General features: G+C 35.3%; 1 protein-coding gene across 1 annotated transcript in view; it reads right to left on the bottom strand.

Annotated features, from left to right (window-relative positions):
• Window positions 1-21,551, bottom strand: part of LOC306643471 (E3 ubiquitin-protein ligase UBR5-like) — a 174,176-nt gene that overhangs the window by 104,196 nt on the left and 48,429 nt on the right. The window contains 4 exon segments of the mRNA XM_079109617.1: window positions 11,006-11,199; window positions 13,048-13,197; window positions 14,018-14,177; window positions 14,368-14,557. Coding sequence (XP_078965743.1) covers window positions 11,006-11,199; window positions 13,048-13,197; window positions 14,018-14,177; window positions 14,368-14,557 — 694 coding nt within the window.

Below are 21,551 nucleotides of genomic sequence, written 5' to 3' on the forward strand. Positions count from 1 at the left end.
CTGGGATGCAATTAAATTATAAAAAGCTTGGAAGCTTGGACAATAAAAGTAAATCAATACAAATGATAATTTTTTAAAAATAAGACCACGGACTACAGACATGAAGCTAACCAGAAATCTCAGAGCAAAACATGCCAATAACAGATCTTAGGTTGTATATTTTCCTTTTGGTCTATACACTACTTTTCTCCTTGAATTCTATATACTAAACTAATTGTGTTTTTCTGGTTTTCTGCCAAATTTCACCAATCTATGTGTTAGATGGGTTATAGGGCTCAGATAAAATTTGTATGGTCTACCAAGATTTATATTATATACTAACAAAAAATTATACCTTGTACAGAAAAAAACATTAATTTTAATCTTCCATTTCACCTGTACCAGTCAGCTCTCGTCTTCAAGTGCTTCTATGGGGGGACAGTAAAGAGACTGGATTTGAAATTCTCTAAGTGATCAATTCCTCTCTTCCTTCACCATGGGTATCTGAAAACCACTGTTGACTTTCTCTGTGACAGCTGCACTGAATCTTACTTTTTCTACCTCATTCTCTCTCAATCCCATGGTTAAAATGATCAGACCAAATGAGTCCAAAACATGAATCCAACACATACCAAGTTAGAGGCTTCAGGTAAATTACGTAATTTCTGTGAACCAACCTTTCACCTCTAAAGTGGATATTATACACATATGGGGGGAGGACAAATACACAGCAGGGACCAGTGCAAAAGAAATGCTCAAACTCAACTGTGATTACTCTGCTCCCGACTTCATCTCCTACTCATCAAAAACAAACAAACAAACAAAAAACAGCCCTTGGATAGAGGCTTCCTGAATATTCCTACCTCTAGATTTACTTAATGAAAGCATCACTCTCACCTCCTCCCTTCTTAAGAGAAAGAAAAGTCCTTGCTTATTTAAAGATAAACCACATACATACTAAATGTGACCCCTGACCATACCCACAACAAACATCCAAATTATCCTTTCCTTCAGAACTCCTCAAGATAAAGTAAACTCTCAGATGGTATATGTTTCATCTTATCATCTTTCACTAACAGCTACAAATGCACAAATATCAAATCAACAATTTAGTCAATCCACCTTCTCTTTAAACTCTTCACATCATTCGCTTCCGTTCATTTTTTCTGGAACCTATTCTCTCCCTTGTTCACAGGTCACTACTCTCTACTGGTTTTCCTTCTACCTCCTTGACTACTGTCTCCATCTCTCTTATACCACAATGCACTCCCCTACACCACAGATTCTGCCCTTGTCCCTTAATTCAAATTATGCTCCACTCTCATCCTCAGCGACTACATCCACTAAAGCACCATGCTTTTATACATTTTTTTCATCTATCCCCAGACTCACCTAAAAAGCTAACTGGATAGACAGGCACTATACCAAGCACCATAACATCTCCAAAACAAATTCATCACCTCCTGCAAAGCTGCACCTCATCTGCAGCCCCCATATAAATGAATGACGTCCACCACCCACCCTGTACTAGAGGCATGGGAACCTGGGAGTTCTCCTCAACTTCTCCCTTTCTCTCATCAAACAAGTCAGTAGTAAAGGAGTGCTGCATTTGTCTCAAATTCCTTTCAGACTCTTTCCTTCCTGTCACCACTGCCTCTGCTTTCTGAGATCCTCAAAATTCATTCTTTAACTATCTTACCATATTCATAACTGACTCTAGATTGTTTTCCTTGACAAATCTTTCTCCCATGATGCCAACAGAATTCACCTCCTTAAAAACAACCTCATCACATCCCTTCTCTAAGACTCTTTTAGCTTCTTAGTTACTACAGAGCACATCTTAACTCAGTGGCCAGTTATCTGGATCACTTAACAATCCTGCTCCACCCTACTCTTCTACTCCCTACCATAGAGTGGTAACTCTGAACTTTTCATAGTTCCACAAACACATCTTTTATGACCCTAGGCCCATGCTTGATGTTTGGAATGCCTTTGCCTCCTCAACAATGCCTACTTAGCCCCCAAACTGCTGCTTAGCCAGACATGATGACGCACACCTTAATCCCAGCAGCTCGGTAGGCTGAGACAGGAGAATTACAAGTTTGAGGCCAGCCTCAGCAACTAAGCAAGGCCCGAAGCAACTCAGTTAGACCCTGTCTCAAAATAAAAAATAAAAAGGGCTAGAGATGTGGCTCAGTGATTAAGTTTCCCTGGGTTCAATCTCTAGTATCAAACACACACACACACACACACACACACACACACACACACACACACACACACACTGCTGCTGCTTAAATGTCATCATCTCTATGAAGGTCCTGCCAAATCTATCAGGTGGTATAGTCAGTCTCCGTTGTAGACCCCTACAGAACTTTATGCACACCTTTAGTTTAGCACTGACCATGTTATGAACACAGCACACATAATTATGTTCCCCACTGAATTCCTCATGGGAAGTTCCACAGCACAGTCGCCTCTACATTACTACAGGTCAGTTTGGCACACAGCACAGAAAGGAGCACACCTACCAACTGCTGAATGAACAAATGAACCTTAACTACATCTTCAAGTAAAGGACTTGCTACATCAATATATACTCCTGAACAAAACATCCCACAGTAAAGAGGCCCTCTCAGGACTGACTTGCCTCATGCTTCAGAGAAAGGCCAATGCTCCCTAGGATGGTTAAGTTTTGAATGAGGCCCTGAAAACCCACTACAGACAAGTGTGGATGGATGGTACAACCACCAGCCTGGGAAACATGGCCAAAAAGTCCCCTATTCTTGCTGCTTCAAATCTTTCCACATAAAAGAAACGTATTTGTATTTAGAGAAATATAAAATAATCAAATATACAAAAAATAACAGTATATTTCAGCTCACTCATTTCATAACATCATAGAAAACAATATCTTTATTGTCTTAATAAAATACTACTTGCTGCTTCTGAATAAGTTGGGGCCTGCTTTATACCAACTAGAAAAAGTTGATAGGCCCTACCTCTTTAAAAAAAACAGTGGTTCATAGTTTATTTGTTGGTTTTGTTTGTTTGGGGTACTGGTGATTGAACCCTGTGGCACTCAGTCACTAAGCCACATCCTCAGCTCTTTTTGTATTTTATTTTGAGGCGGGATCTAAGTTGCTTAAGGACTCACTATGGATGCTGAGGCTGGCTCTGAACTCACGATCCTCCTGCCTCAGCCTCCTGAGCCGCTGAGATTATAGGAATGTGTCCCCTACCCACACCGGCAGCATCTTTTTTAAGCAAAAATTGCATCATTAAAGGTTTAATCTAATTATTAAATCTACAACTTACTGAATAATTGCAAGAGTCCCTCCCCAAAGGGAAGAAAGAAACTATTAAAAATGATGGGAATAATTTAGTGGCCAAAACTTAAGAAAAAGCAAGTAGCCCAGTAACATGAACTCCTGCTGACCTACTTAAATTTAGAATTTTATATTTTGAAAAGGTTGGTCTTTCTATTCCTAAATATTCTGTTCTTCCATAACCCTTTTTGTTTGCCTAATATCCTACCATCAGCAAATACTAGGATAACCATTAAGTTCCAGTCCCAATCCTGTCACTCAATGCAACATACTGTGTTCTATGATTGAAAGGAATAACAACAAAAAGTTACACTATGCAATCAGAATTTGGCCAACCATGTGTGTTCATACTTCATTCCTCCTTTCTCTATTCTCCTTATGCCTAGTTTCTCTTCTTTTTATGATCATTTCTCATTTTGCTCATTTCATTATTAAACTATGTTTATGACACATCTAACTAACAGTATTCCCTGGAAGCTTCCAAGTATCAGTTTAAAGAAAAAAATAATAAGAAGAAGATCTTCCTCTACCCAACTTCCACTTCTAGAACCCTCTGCCTTAGCTGTCTCTCATCGGTGTGGAAACCACAAAAGTGAAGCAATACAACCAACAAGTTTGATCAGTTCATTTTAACAAGGCTGCACAAAAAAATTTACATAACAAGGAGTCAAAGGCCATGAGCATTTCTTTTCAATACCAATCAAAGAACCAGAATGACTTAGAACCTCACAATTCAAAGGACTGGTGAGAATAAATTTATTATGTCCACTAGATGATATGAAATGGATCCAGAACAGTAAGAGGTATGGCTATTAAACAGTCCCTACTTGCTGGATCATTTTTCTTTTTCATCCACCAAACAATAACCAACCATTCCTGGGAACTCAGGGAATACAGAAGAGCAGGTGCATCCTTTAAATTGTTTTGTTAGAAAGCATAAAGTTTTAATGTTTAGCAAATTTACCAAACATGGATTTCTGTTAACTATCTGAGGTTTGTAACATGGCATCATGGGATACACACAATATTACTATACTGAAGTAGATTAACGTATCAGTCATCTCACTTTGTGTGACAAAAATCCCTAATACAATTTTATTAACTACAATCTTCCTGGGTACATTAGATTTCTAGACTTGTTTATCCTACAAATGTACACAGGCTGCTTTATATTCTTTGACTACATCTTCCTATTTCCTCCCCATCTATAGTAATCAGTGTTAATTCTCTATAAATTTGGCTTTTTAAAAAACATTCTACACATAAGTAAGATCAGGTAATAAATATTTCTCTTTGTGTCTGGCTTATTTCACTTAGCATGTACTCCAGGTCCACTGAAGCAAGTAACAGAATCTCCCTCCTGTTAAATAATATTCCAGTGTGTGCATGTATCATGTTTTAATATCCATTCATCCATCAACAGACATTTAAGTTGCTTCCTAATCTTGCCTATTGTGAATATATATATGGGTACATATCTTCAGTAGGCAGTGACTTCATCTCCTTTGGGTATATACTCAGATGAATTATTGGGCCATACGGTAGTTCTATTTTTACCCTTTACACAAAATTCCACAGTGTTTTCCATAATGGCTGTGCCAAACTATATTCTTACCAAAAATATACTAAGGTTCCCTTTTCTCCATACCCTTGTCAACTCATCTCTTGTATTTTTGGTAATAGTCATCCTAAAACTTGTGAAGTGCAGTGACATCTTATGGTAGTTTTAATTTGCATGTCCCTGATGATTAGTGATGTTGAGAACCTTTTCACACTATCTGCTGGCCATTTTTATATCTTCTTTGAAGAAATGTCTGTTCAAATTCTTTGCGCATCTTTTAATTAGGTTATGTTTCTTTTTTTAAATTTTTTAATTTGTTCTAATCAGCTGTATATGACAGTAGAATCCATTTATACATTTTGACAGGTCATACATAAATGGAATGTAATTTCTCACTTTTGTGATTAAACATATTGTAAGATCATATCAGTCATGCAGTCATATATGTACATGAGGAAATAGTAATATCTATTTCACTCTACTATCCTTTCTACCCCCATTTCCCTTCCGCTCCCTTCATACCCCTCTACCAATATAAAGTAACATATTCTTCCCTATCGCCCGCTGTTCTATTGTGAATTAGCATCCACATATCAGAGAAAACATTCAGCCTTTGGTTTTTTGGGTTTGGCTTATTTCGCTTAGCATGATATTCTCTAAATCCATCCATCCATTTACCAGCAAATGCCAGAATTTCATTTTTCTTTAAAGCTGAATAATATTCCATTGTTCATATATACGAGTTTCTTTATCCATTCATCTGCTAAAGGGCACCTGAGTTGGTTCCATAGTTTAGCTATTGTGAGTTGAGTTGCTATAAACATTGATAATTTCTAATTATCTTCTGTATTTCAGTTATATCTGCTGTGATATTTCCTTTTTCATAACGTTATTTTAGTAATTTGGTTTTCCTCTCTTTTTCTCTCTGTGAATGTGGCTAGAGGTATATCAATTTTGATTTTTTTCAAAGAACCAACTTTTTGTTTTGTCAATTTCTTCAATTGTTTCTTTTCTTTCAATTTCATTGATTTCAGCTCTGATTTTAATTATTTTCTGTCTTCTGTTTTTGGTGTTGATTTGTTCTTGTTTTTCTACGGCTTTGAGATGTAATGTTAGGTCATTTATTTGTTGACTTTCTATTCTTTTAATGAATGAGCTCAATGCAATGAACTTTCCTCTCAGTAGAGCCTTTGTAGTGTCCCACAGATTTTAATATGTTGTAACGATATTCTCCTTTAAGGATTTTTTCATTTCATCCTTGATTTCTGCTAGTATCCATTCACCACTCAATAGTGTATTATTGACTGGGGATATGGCTCAGTTGGTAGAGTGCTTGCTTCACAAACCCAAGTCCCTGGGTTCAATCCCCAGCCGAAAGAAAAACAAAAACAAAAAAAGAAAAGAAAATAGAAAGAATAGCATATTATGTAATCTCCATATGTTAATGCAAGTAGCTTTAATTTTTTTATTTTATCATTGATTTCTAATTTCAGTCCATTATGATCTGATAAAATGCAGTTTTATCTCCGTTTTTTGTTTTTACTAAGAGTTGCTTTGTAGCATAAGATATGTCATGTCTATTTTATGTTCCTAATATTGAGCTGTAAGAGTATTTTTGTTTTTTAAATTTTGGATATTAATCTCTATTAGATAAGTGGTACATAAATATTTTTTCCAAGTTCATAGGCTACCTTTTCCTTTTGTTTCCTCTGCTGTGCAGAAGTTTTTTAATTTGATGCAGTCCTATTTATTAATTTTTGCTTATATAACCTAAGCTTTTAGTATGATATCAAGAAATTATCACCAAGGCTAATATCAGGGAGTTTTTATATTCTTTCCTAGGAGTTTTCTGGGTTTAGGTCATTTGTTTGGGTATTTGATCCATTTCCATTGTTTTTTTTGTGTATGGTCTAAGATGAGTTCAATTTCTTCCTTCCTTTCTTTCTTGTATGTGGAAATCCAATTTTCTCAGCATTATTTACTGAAGATAATAATGAGGACACCCATGGTGTCCTCTTAATGCCCTTGTAGAAATTAAGCTGACCACACATGCTGGGATTTATATCTGGGCTCTCTATTCTGTTCCACCGCTGTTTCTATTTTTATACAAATTAACACCACACTGTTTTGACTTCTATAGCTATATAATATAATTTTAAAGCAGGAAGTGTGATGCCTTCAACTTTTTCTCTCTTAGTTATTCCTTTGGCTACTTAAATATTTTGTAGACCAACATATTTTGATAGTCTTTGCTACTTCTGTGAACAATGCCAATGGACTTTTGATAGTAACTGCATTAAATTTGTGTATTGTTTGGGGTATTAAGGACATTTCACAATATTAACTCTTCAAATTGATGAACATGGGGTATCTTTTATTTGCATCTTCTTCAATTTCTTTCCATCAATGTTTTATAGTTTTCGGTGTGTAAATCTTTCACCCTGTTGGTTAAATTCATTCCTAAGGCTTTGTTTTATTTCGATTCTATCATAAATGACTGGTTTCTTGTTTTGGCTTTTTTTTTTTTTTTTTTAAAGTTGGGTTGTAGGTTACCTGTATGTAGAAATGCTACTAGATTTTGTATGATGGTTGTATAGTCTTCAACATTACTAAATCATTAGTTCTAACAGATTTTTTTGGAAACATTCAGATTTTCTATATATTGGATTATAGTATCTACAAAGAGATAATTTTACTTCTTCCTTTTAGATTTCAAAGAAAGACCATTCTACTTCTTTTAATTTCTTTTTCTTATCTAAACAATTCTTGCTAGCATTGTTTTTATAGAAGTGGCAAAAGTGGGCATTCCTGCATTATACCAGATCTTCCTAGAAAATCCTTCAGTTGTTTCCCACTGATTATGTCAACTGTGGATTTTTAATAAATGGCTGTTATTATGTTGAGAAACTTTTCCTTCCACACTTAAAATGTTAAAATATTTTTATCAACAAAGGATGCTAAATTTTTTCAAATGTTTTGCCTGCATCAATTGACAATTGTGTGGTTTTAATGTTTCATTTGGTTAATGTGATATATCACACTGATTGACTTGCATATGTTAAAGCAGCCTTACACGCCAGGGATAAATCCCACTTGGTAATGATGGCTATCTTCTATTTCATGTGCTAATATTTCACTGAGGATCTGCATCAATGTTCATTAGCAATATTGGACATTAGTTTTCTTTTTAGTATTATCTTTGTTGACTTAGGTATCAAGGTGATGCTGGACTCATAAAATGTGTTTAATTTAGATTCTTGTTGGAAGTAGGTTAATATTAGGTACATACATAGTCACAATTTATATATAAGGTGTTGAGCAATGTAGAACCCCAATTTTTATTCTAAGAAAAATAAACTGCAAAAATGAGTAAAGGGAAAAAATACTTGTTTTATAGTCAAACTGAAAAATTACTTCATTATAAACAGAGGACCTCAAACACAAAATATGAACTGCAACGGAGCTACTTGGGAATATCCAGATCTATTACTGGTCTCTCTCAACCTTCAGTAGCCTCAAAGAAATGCCTGTTTTCTCTTTCTGAAACAGGACAATGCTTCTCCTTGTTCTTTACACTTAATATATACAAAGTCATTATTTAATTCTTATGAAAATCCTATAAGGCAAAAATCATTATCCCACCAGATCCTCAACGAAGCACCAACTCCCTCAGCACAATCATGTCTACTTCTTAAGAGGAGATAAAACGATGGGTACATGCTCTTTACTCTGGTTTCCAACTGTTAACTTAAACATGATGCCCAAACTGTCCTAAGCTGGAATCCTTCTGGACCCCTCTTAAGACCCTCAGCACTTGGTGGACTGGTCTCTTACAGTGCTAGTTTCTCCTCACACCATCAGAAGTACTAAGTGCATTCAATGCCCTATTTTCCTGCTTTCTCCACCTACTTCTCCAACCCTTGACCAAGCCATTCCCCCAAACCTTCCACTTTTCAGGAATCACTACACCCAATCAGTTTTGGGAAACCAATATGGTCCCACTTATTGCCTGTTTCTTCCAATGATACTTATCCTGCACCCCCTATTATGATAGTTTTCATTGTCCTAAAGCTACCTGAAAGAAAAGTCTTATTTCCCTTTTAAACAGCTCTTTACATTCTAAGTATATATCATCATCAAGCCCTGCAAAAGCATCTAATGACATTTGTTGATGATTGTGAAAATTCTTAATAGTTTACTTGGGCTTAACCTGTTTTCCTCCCTGGAACTGAAATTTCTGTGTCTAGATTTCAATCATGAACTAATAAGAAGTGTTTTTTCTAGGCATAGTGATGCACCCTATAATCCTTTAAGCTACACGGGAAGCTGAAGCAAGAAGAACAAAAGTTTAAGGCCAGCCTTGGCAACTTGGGGAGATCCTGTGACAAAATAAAAAAAGGGCTAGGGATATATTTCAGTGATAGAGTGCCCCGTGTTCAATCAATTCCTAATACCAACCCAAAAACTTAAATAACATAAAGGATTTCTTTTTAAATGATTCTTTTTACCTTAGGTGTTTAACTGGGGGGGGGGGGGGGGGAAGATACTGTTACTTGTTTCACAGATTGGTCTTCTTCCATTAATTCAATGTCTAAATAAACCCAAAGTGTACACAGTCTCAAGATTTGATAATGCAGTCAGTATAAGTTGCTATCTCTGGAAACAAGCTGTATCTAAAAGCATGCCTATCAATAAAGACCAAAAAAGACTAGCTAAATCTAAAAGAGGACACAATAAAAGTAAGACTTGCTAACTTCATTCTGTTCAAAAACACTTTCATTAACAAGAATAATTCATAATAAAGATGCCTGGACTAATAATATGTGATGGCACTAGTAAATGATATCTTGAGTCCTCTATTACTTCCTGTCAATATGAAACACAGTTCTAACATGATCCAGGCTAGGAAAATAGCAAATAGTGAATGATGTACCAAAAAAAAAAAAGAGTAAAGGTTCAATGGTTTAAATCACTGTCGACCATATGAAGTAAAAGTAGAACTGGGGACATTTCCAGTTTTATGGAAATAAGAATGCAATTTGAGGGAAGTTTGGAAGCTGCCGGAGAAAACAGAATATCCTTTTGCTTCCAAAGAAACTAATTAAAATTCATGTTCTCTCTTACATTCAAGTTTTCCACATGAGTTGAATGCAAAGGAAAATAAGTAACATCAAGATTCACCAAAAATATTAAATTCATAAAGTTAATATTTTCCCAAATTCAAGTTCAAATCCAAACTCTCCTTATCTACTTGTAATTAACCTAAAGGTTCCCATCTTCTTTTGGTTTATTTCTGCTTAAGAAAATTTCCCACCCAACTAGTTCTGGAAATAAGATCAAACAGGCACACAAAAATGAATAAAAAATACACGGGTACCTACAGAAGGCTCTGAGTAAAATCACCAACCACTTAAAACAATGAAACATATACACCATCAATAGGATGCATCTGCTCATCCCACTTGCACCAGTCATGGCTTTTTGAAGATTTCAATCCACTTAACAAATCCTAAATGCTTTCTGAAATCCACTCATTATTCTACTCGTCAGGATGCCAAGCACAACTCCCAGTCCATTCCGCTTCAGACTGCTTTGTCTCCCACAGCATTCACAACAAAATTCTGTCAGAATTCACTGTCATAAAATGGGACACCAACTAATCAAAGAAAAACAGCCCCTCATCTTGTCCTGAGGCATGCAGCATCAATGGTCACAAACTTGCCCTACAGAAACAGGTCCACCTGACATTTCAAATTTGGCAAAATAAATCTCTACTAAAGAATATAAACATTATTAGAGTAACTGTTACCAGAAAAGAAGTCCTGGAATAGAATGGTGATGTTATCTAAAGCTACTCCCCCCAATTTCTCTGATGTACTTCATCAAGTAGGAAGAAAAATAGCACCAATGAACACAAATACTCAGATGACTCACACAGTAACAAAGATGATGTACTACTGGATTTTTAAAACACAATTACTGCTTTATGTTTGTGGGTTTGTTTCTGTTTTCCTTTGGGGAGGGGGGTGCACAGTATAAAAAACTGAATAAATAAAACAGAAGATTCTTCAGCGGAGACAAAAAGGAACTTGTCAAATTCTTTTAAATGAAAAGGATGAATATTTTTTTCAAATACCTTATCAGGCCACCACTGCAAATCTTCTCCTAGAGATACTGGACTTTGAACAGGTGTATTCTTCTTATCCAAGTTGGGCTCTCCTTCTTTGCTGGTAGAACCCCTTTCATTATCAAATGAGGCTCCATCAAGCCACCTTCGCTCACGTAAACGTAAAACGGATTCACGTTCACGCAACAGCTCAGAGTCTCTCTCTAAGGGAAGAAGGAGAACTGGTATGCAATTGGGTCACACCAGTGGGATAAAAGTAAGCCACTCTCTAGTAAAGACCCTTCAGGATGCAACTAACAGCAGTTTATCTACTCACAAAAATTTATGTAAATGTATATCTAATAAAGCTGACATGCAACATTCAAAACATTAATCCTTTTCAAGTGAATGGATAAAAATTAAGTACTTTTTAAAACTATGTAATGGTATAGTTCAAAAGTGGTCTAGTACAAGCTATTATTTTAACTATATGATTTTGGAGCAGAACTGCTTTATTTTATTTTGAGTTTTTTAATGGAGTTAAAATTTTTTGGCTTTCATTAGAAATACTATAAATTTTATAAGTTAGAAAAATGCACATATTAAAATTTCAACACATTAGATAAAAAGCAAACTAAAGAGAATGTTACAAAGTCTTCGGTTATTAAAAAAAAAAAAAAAAAAAAAGGAGATAGAAAAAAGTACTTGACAGATTCCACAGTTCCACCAAAAAATGATGATAACAGAAAAAAATACTTGAATTGGTTAAACCCCATTAACAAACTAATTATGAAATTTTTGATAATCAAGCCCTCGCTTAGGGTGGTTTTTATAGGCTGGATTTTTATGGATGTTTTATTTAGAAAATTTTGAAGAACAAAAAATACTTTTTTGAGGTTTTAGGTTTTTGTTTTAAGCATCTATAGAATTTCCTTAATCAAAACGCTTCTCCTGCAATTGGCCTACAAACTGTTTAAAGCCAGTTCCCCCCCCCCATTTGCTCATATATTACGTCTTCAATAAAGTAATCAAAATAAGCTTTCTAAGACTTCTGTATTAAGGATTAGGGACAATATATAGTTGGACCATACAAAATTGCCATATATGCAGTTCAAAAAGAGGCCTAGTACCAGCTATTTACATGGTTTAAACTAAAAGTAATGCCCATACAAAATGAATACAGGAAAAGAAAAAGAAAAAAAAAAATTTAGGAGTTATTTTTGTCAGATATTAAATATTTGTAAATATAATGTTTAATACACCTAAGAAAATAAAGTACACTTTTAAAAAACACAAAACTTTCAAAGCTACTATATAATACGTCCAGTATGTTAAAAGTTCACCCAATAGGTCTGTTATTAAGTACTTTTAAGTACTAGGTATCTGCAGCAAGGTCATGATATAACATGGCATCTTTTCCTGTTTATTAATGATCAGTAAATACAGTTTATTTTTTGCCTATTATTTTATCAAACAGTTTTAAATTCTAGAAAGTAAAAATATAGTATCTATATTATAAAGGTAAAGTTGACTAAATGTATACAGAAAGAAGCCAGCTTAATAATTTCAGAGTTTTCTTTCTAACCTTTATCATGTACTATATCTTTTAAGGATTTCAAACTTTTGAAAATAGCATTTTAATAAACTAAACATTTATCTATACATTTAATATTGATCAGTCTCATTCGAGTAAGTTTTTCATATTTCACTCTTCCATTTAACCAGGATTTAAAATGAACAGAAGAATCATATTATTTTAATCAAGGAGACCTGTTTTCTGAATGCTGCATGTCATTATAAAGTAGAATTCTGCTTTTAGTTCAGAATCCATATTCCTAATTAAAAGTATAGTTAGGTAAGTTGTATCCCTTGCTATGTACAATAAAATAGAAATAAGGGCATCTCTAGGATACTACTTTGGCTCTTCAAAATGAAAATAATTCCAAAGTACCCAAAAACACTAATACGGAATGATTTCACCTACTGTAATTTTGCAAATTCAGATACAGTGCATCTACTACTATCTTTCTATGCAGCCAGTCCATGGTCAAAATGAAATAAATGCAAATTACCTCGAGATGAGCCTAGCCTGGAAAGTGATGAACGACGAAAAGAAGGGTAACCAAAATAGCTAATGTCCTCAGAAAACATGGCATCCGCATCGATAATGACACTTGGGTGAGCAGAATGAATGTCGGCATCAAGAAGAGACATAAGATCCTCTACAAGCAGAAACAAAAAAATATTTCATTTATATGCTTCACTTGCAGCTATGGAAAGGGCATCTATAGAACACCGAAGGATCTGTAAAATTAAAATATGTTAAAATCAGTGATTAATATTATCTAAGGGTAAAAAAACTATCTTGGAAATAAAATTTACATTACTAACAAATTTTAAGGAACATCAGATGCATAGTTGTTGCTTGTTCGGCTTACTAAATTATCAACCAGAGAAAAAGAACTTTTAAGATAGAGAATACAGTCAAAATCTAAATGAAAGTCAGGTAAGGTAACATGCATACGTAAACCCAGCTAAGAGGGAGACTAACACAGGAAGATCAAAATTTGAGGCCAACCAGAGAAACTTAGCAAGACCTTATCTCAAAATAAAATAAAAAGGGCTACAGATGCAACTCTTTACAGATGCAGTAAACTGGGTGCTTGCAAGGCCCTGGGCTTCATCCCCAGTCCCGCCAAAAAAAAAACAAAAAAAAATTAATAATAATAATAATCTAAGTGCAGTTTGGTTATTATCTATTTCCATTAATAAGTTATCAAGCACCAATATTCCAGAGTCACATGTCAACCAGGATAAAGCCATACATAAATAACCATGCCTTTACTGAATACAAGTCCACTGAGCTAAAGTATTCTCCCATTTTCCTTTTACAGCAATTTTACAATTAAATTAAGCAGCTCTATAGTGAAAACCATCTACCACCTCTAAAGAATAGTTAGAAAATCAGTTGTACTTTAAAATTCCATTCTTCAGTCAATGAGCACTCCAGAAATGAGAAAACCATGATGGTAATCCACCAACCTCCCGGCAAGTAAGATTCACTGGCTGTATCATCCCCATCATCTCCATCTTCATCATCCCGGCTAAGTAAATTATTTACAGCAAGGTTTACATCAAGATTTGTTCTCTGAAGTTCCCGAATAATGACACTTCTGGATTTCCCTTGTAAAACAACTTGAGCCTAAAATAAAAAATAAAGAATACTATGCTAATTTTCTTTAAATTCTTTATCAAAACCAGCTTCCCACAACCAATACTGAAAAAATCCCTATTTAATAATTCATGATGAAAGTCATATCTATGACCCACAAATTCAGTTAAGCCTCACCTCTTCCTAGTGTCTTAAATTAAATTTTCTGCAAGATCCATACCTGTGAAATCAGTTCCTCAGGAATGACGGAAGCTGGAATAACTGGCTGGGGTTGACTACCCAGAAGTCCAGACCCTCGATCCCGTCCTGTCCGAATGACTCGAGTCTGTCTCCGGGAATCTCGAGCTCCAGCTGATGACCTACCAGAGGATCCTCCTCCACTACCACCCACTCCAGAACTCCAACGGCTTCTAAATATTGGAGAATTTGTAAAATTAGCATATTAAACAATCCATTCTGAAAAGATGACTTCAGTCTCATTTTCATTCCTTTAAGTTAAAGTACTATCTAATTGTTATATTTTCTAGTAATACTCTGACTAAAGAAAAAGGTTAATAGACCTGTGCTTTAAAATACCTGTCCCAATTATGTTGTTATTGTTTTGGGATTCTGGAGATTTAACCTAGAGAGAATTTACTACTGAGCGACATCCCTGGCCCTCTCCACCCAATCTCCAGCCTTTTTTTGGTGATAGGGTCTCACTAGGTTGCTTAGTCTGGCCTTTAACTTGCAATCCTCTTGTCTCAGCCTCCCAGATTACTGGATTACAGGCATGCACCACCACACCATGCCCAGCCCAATTTTCTTTAATGCTTAAATGCTTAAATGTAAATTCACTTTTTAGATAAATATCATACTTTTTCATTTTTGAAAATAATTTTTAAAGCTCTGTATTCATATTCCTTGTCTTAACCCTAAGATGAACTTTATATTGCCTTTACATTAAAGTCACATCACATTCAACTACCAAACACTGCGTTATACAAGAGGTAAAATTCAGTTTAGAACTCAAAGTGCTTTACATGGAGGGCTGGGGGTGCAGCTTATGGGCAGAGCACTGGGGGTGGGAGCAGGAGGGGAGGGAAGGGGGAAGTGGGGGGACAGGAGGGCAGGAGAAATGAGGGGAGCAAAGGAAGGAGGAAAACTGGTGTGATCCTTACTGTTGCATATTATCAATTCACATGTTTGCAGAATATACATCTACAGCTCAAGAAATGTTCACAATTTTGAAGAAAAGCAATATTTTGCATCCTTAGAACTATAGCATAAAACTGCACTTACTTCAGCTAAGAAACAGATCTTAGAAATGTCATATTAAATAACCATTAGTAGGCCAGAAGAAAACCAAAGGAGTTTCATTAAAAGTACATTATAGTAAAAAAAAAAAAAAAAAAAGGCTATTAAGAAAACAATTTCATTTACAGTAGCACCAAAAAAAGTAAAAGTCTTAGGAATAAACTTAACCAAATTGAAGACTTATAAATCTAAAAGTACAAAACACTGCCCCCCAAAAAGACAGAGATTATAGTAGATAGGAAAAATATCCTACATTCTAGGATTGGAAGACTTAAAATTGTTAAGAAGTCTATACTACCCAAAGCCACCTACCATTCATTATTCCTATAGCCAACATGATTCCCACTAAAGTACCAACAGCATTTTTTAATAAAGAAATAGAATCATGAAAATAATTCATCATAAAAATTCACATGGAATCTCAGAAGACCCCGAAAAGTCTAAAACTATTTTGAAAAAGAAAAACTTTGAGGATCCACCGTTTTCCAAGCACATCACAAAGACACAATAATCTAGGATAAAGACAAAATATACTGATGGAACTGAACAGGAAGTTCACAAATAAACCTTTGAGTATACAAATGATCTCAGCAGACAGTACCAAGACCAATCAATGGGAAAGAACAGTATTTTCAATAACTGCTGGAAAAATTGGACCTCCACGTACAAAAGAATAAAAATGAATCCTTAAAAGTGAAATTGAACCACATAGAAAACTTAACTCAAAATGGATCAAAGACACAAACACAAGACTTAAAATTATAAAATGCCTAATAGAAAACAGGGGAAGAAGCTTTATGACACTAGAGTTGTCAATGATTTCTACGATATAACACCAAAAACACAGGCAACAAAAGCAAAATTAGACAAGGGTCTTAAAAACTTGTGCATCAAAGACACAATCGGGTGAAGAGGCAATCTAAAGAACAGGAGAAAATAGTTGCAAATCATCTGAAAAGGTTATTATATAGGAAATATTAAGCAATCCTACAGGCTATGACACATGCCTATAATTCCACTACTCTAGAGGCACAAAGATCAAAAGTTCAAAGCTGGACTGGGGGATATAGCTCAGTTGGTAGAGTGCTTGCCTTCCAAGCACAAGGCCCTGGGTTCAATCGCCAGTGCTGCAAAAAAAAAAAAAAAAAAAAAAAAAGTTCAAAGCCAGCTTCAGCAACTTAGACACTGTCACAAAATAAAAGAAACCTGGGGATGTAGTTCAGTGGTAAAGTGTCCCTGGATCCATTCCCCAGTCCAAAAATGGAAAAAGGACTTGAATGGACATTTCTCCAAAGATGATGTGCAAATGGATGATAAGCAACTCAATGTCACAAATTTAAAGTACAATGAGTTATTACCTGATACTTAATTAGGCTGGCTACTACAGAGAAATAGAAACTAGTGTGAGTATGGGCTAAAATTCAGACATTCATGCACTGTTGGTAGGATTTTAAAAATGATACAACTGCTATGGAAAAAAGTATGAAGGTTCTTCAAAACACTCAAAGTAGAACTACTACATGACCGAGCAATAACACTTCTGGGTATACATCCAAAGGAATTGAAAGCAGGGTCTCGAAGAGACATCTGTACAGCCACATTCATAGCAGCACCATTCACAAACAGCCAAGTGTCAGAAGCAATCTAAATGTCCGCCGAAGGAAGATGGAGAAACTGGATGTAGTGTACAATGAAATGTTATTCCGTCTGAAAAAAGAAAATCCTTTCATATGCTACAATATGCATGAACTTTGAGGACATTCTACTAACTGAAATAACCCAGTCACGAAAAGAAAAAAGTGATTCCACTTTAAATAGTCAAATCCATAGAAAAAGATAGAATGATGAATGCTAAGAGACTGAAGGGAAGTAGTGAAAGACCTAGAGACTTGTTCTACAACAATGTGAATATAATTAGCATTACTGGGCTATATACATGATTAGGACAGTATATTTAATATTATATCTTTTACTACAATTTAAATAGAAGCATGAAATACATTTAAAAATGAAGTCATATAGTGGGTTCAGTGGTACCTGCCTGTAATCCCAACCACTAAGGAGGCTGAGGAAGAAGGATCACAAGTTTAAGGCCAGCCTCAGCAACTTAATGAGAACTCTCACAAAATAAAGAATAAATAGGGCTGGGATTAAGGCCTGGGGATCTAGCTCAGTGGAAGAGTGCTTCTGGGTTCTACCCTCACAAAAAAGAAAAACAGAGAGAGGATAAAAAAAAAAAGAAAAACATATCAAAGAATCTTAAAAAGAAATAATTAGGGTAACTCTAAGCCTCAGTTTGCCTGGGACAGTGCCAGTGCTTATTGTCTGAGCCCAATTACTGATTTCACTCTAAAATGTCACAGTTTGGACCAGAAATTATATGACCAATGAGATAAAAGATAAAATCAATTATTTCTACTAACTAATACAAATAATTTTTCCCCAAGCAAATAATACTAGAAACCCAATCAGATATTATTGAAATATACATCCACTCCTGAACAGACTTTATAGGTATCACAAACTAAAATTTCCATGAGAGGTAAACAGACAACACAAACAGGGGAAGCCAAAATAACAGGGAAGAATGGAAAACATATCTGCCTATCTACACATTCAAATTTGTTAAGCACTGCTGGTTTTAATCTGTTACACCTCCACCAACTGACTGTTTGCAATCTCAGCTATAGAAATCCTCGACCAAGTTTAGGTGAAAAGACAACTAAAAAATACTTCTGACCTGCCCTTATGTGAGTGCTACTATGGAGAATACCGTTTTCCCACTCCCACCTGCTATGCCATGTTTTTCCATCAGAATTCAAACCAAAACATCTCCAGCAATTAGAGAAATGCAAATTAAAATGACATTGAGATTCCACCTCACTCTAGTCAGAATGGCAATTATCAAGAACACAAGTAACAATGAATAGTATCGAGGATGTAGGGAAAAGGGCACACTCATACGTTGCTAGTGGGAAAGCAAACTGGTGCAACCACCATGGAAAGCAGTGTGGAGATTCCTCAGAAAATTTAGAGTGGAACCACCATTTGACCCAACTATCTCACTCCTAGGTTTATACCCAAAGGACTTAAAATCAGCATATCAAAATGATGCAGCCACATCAATGTTTACAGCAACTCAATTCACAATTGCTAAACTATGGAACCAACCTAGGTGCCCTTCAATAAATGGATAAAGAAAATGTGGTATATATACACAATGGAATATTACTCAGCCATAAAAAGAATGACTTTATGACTTTTGCCAGTAAATGGATGGATCTAGAGACTATTATGCAAAGCAAAATAAGTCAATCCCAAAAAAACCAAAGGTTGAGTGTTCTCTCTGATAAGTGGATGCTAACACACCAAGTGAGGGGGAAGGGGAAAAATACAAGTTCAGTGAATTAGACAAAGGGGAATGAAGGGAGGAGAGGGGAGACAGGAATAGGAAAGACAGAGGAATGAATAGGACATAACTTTCCTATGTACATATACAAATACACCGCAGTGAATCTCTACATCATGTACAACCACAAGACTGGGATCCTAATTAGAGTAAGATATACTCCATGTTTGTATAAATATGTCAAAATATACTCTACTGCCATGTACAACTAAAAAGAAAGAAAAAAATTTCAAACCAAATACCTATCCCTAGATCTCAATCCTTCCTAAACATTTCTCTAAACAGCTTGCTATCTAAAGATTAGTATTAAGTTAAGCTAAGAAAGCAATACTGCAGTCTACTGGTAATCACAAAAGGCAGTACTGGAATCAGAATTCCTTTTATACAGGATAAAGAGAGCTACATAATTTTTTTTTATTTATTTTTATTGTAAACAAATGGGATACATGTTGTTTCTGTTTGTACATGGAGTAACAGCATACCATTTGCATAATCATACACTTACATAGGGTAATGGTGTTTGATTCATTCTGTTATTTTTTCCTTCCCCCCCAACCCCTCCCACCCCTCTTTTCCCTCTATACAGTCCCTCCTTCCTCCATTCTTGCCCCCCCCACCCCCCATTATGTGTCATCATCCGCTTATCAGTGAGATCATTCGTCTTTTGGATTTTTGAGATTGGCTTATTTCACTTAGCATGATGTTCTCCAATTTCATCCATTTGCCTGCAGATGCCATCATTTTATCATTCTTTATGGCAGAGTAATAAACTGCCCATCAACTGAAGGGCATCTAGGTTGGTTCCACAATCTGGCTATTGTGAATTGAGCAGCTATGAACATTGATGTGGCTGTATTTCTGTAGTATGCTGATTTTTAAGTCCTTTGGGTATAGGCCGAGGAGCTACATAATTTTTAATGTTAAAGTAAAATAACTAGGAAAACCTGGTTTTACTTCTGTAGTTTGCTTATCAAATTAATCCTACTATTCTGATGCCATTATATAGGACCCAAGGTACACAGAACGATTCAAAATCAAAAGGAAATCATGACCTATGGAACAAGACTCATCCATATATTTCTTAGGTTAGTATATGCATAATCAAAAAACAAGGAAAAGGTTAGTTAAAAAGTATATGCATAATCAAAAAACAAGGAAAAGATTGAGAAACTGTTACAGCCAAGGGGAATAATGACTAAGAGGTAATGGGATCCTAAGAGAAAAAAAAAGACACGAGATAAAAAAAATAAGGTAGTGTGAATAACATATCAACTTTAGTTGATAAAATGTATCAATATTCATTAATAAACTATAACAAATATATCATACTATGTAAGATGTTGAAATAGTAAAAACTGGGTATGGGGTATATGAGAACTCTCAGTACTGCCTTTGTATTTTTTTGTCAATCTACAACTCCTAAAAAGGAACTTTATTCTTAAAGTTTATTTTTAAAATACCCATACATATACACATGCATGTGCTAATATATGTGCAACTACGTACATTTATGTATTTATTTCCACAATGAGTCCCACCATTTAAGCAGGAGATTTCATTAAAAATACACATTTGTACATTTTCTTCAGAGCCCCCCAAAAAAGTGTAGAGGGTCACAGAAGTTTGGATTTGGCAACAATAATCAGTTTATCAGCTACCTCCTTTAAAAATGAGGCATCCAGCTGGGCATGGTGGTACACACCTGTAATTCTGGCTAGCCAGGAGGCTGAGACAGGAGAATCCCAACTTCAAGGCCAGTCTAAGTAGTTTACACAGATCCTACCTCAAAATTAAAAATTAATAAAAAAAAGAAAAAAGAGCTGGGGGTGTAGCTCAGGGGTAGAGTATCCCTGGGTTTAATCCCCAGTATTAAGACAGAGACAGAGAAATGAGTGATGAAAAGAAAAGGAAAAAAAAAAAAAAAGAAAGAAAAGGTATCCAGTTTGTCAGAATCCTACTCGGTACCATCTTTCCCACTTGGTGAGTTCCAACTATTTGCTATTTCCAACTACCTGCTTGACCTTTACATTTCAAATCCTATATTAATTATTGTCTCAAATTAAATCCTAAAGAACCATGGTAGCTAAAACCAATGAAAAGTAGATTACACCTGTCATCTATTATGTCCAGTGATAACAAATAATAGAAGAGACTTTTGAATAATAACACCTCCTTTTTAACCTTATTATTGAACAAAATCCTTTCTTTTCCCCTATATAAATTTGGTGCTCTCATCATTAAACTGGTTTGAAATGAGTTTAACAAAAATACCTAGGTAACTTTTGAAGTATCCTCTAGGATAAATGTTAAGTAATTATTAAATAAAGAAGACAATAAACAGGCAGAAATCTGAAGCATACAAACCTGTTACTCAGCAAACACACAAATACAAATATTAAAAGGACTGCCATAATTCCTAATAATGCTCATTCAAAATAAATCATCACCTCTCAATAATCCACAATCATGGGGGAAAAAACTAGTACCAGTTAACCCAAATGCAACTCTCAAATAGACAATTCACTTCCCAATTCAGGATATCTCTTGGAAGCCAAAACAAGCAATTCTGATCTCTCTGCAGGAAGGGGTTAAAGACCAAGATCTACAGGGACTGTCTCTTTCACATTAGATTGTATTTGGCACATTTGTGATTAAAAAGGCCCCTTGGGGACTCAAGATCTGCCTGTCCTAGAGTCTTA

This window comes from Sciurus vulgaris, assembly GCF_902686455.1.
Source record: "Sciurus vulgaris genome assembly, chromosome: 1".
In the NCBI taxonomy this organism is placed as follows: Eukaryota; Metazoa; Chordata; class Mammalia; order Rodentia; family Sciuridae; genus Sciurus; species Sciurus vulgaris.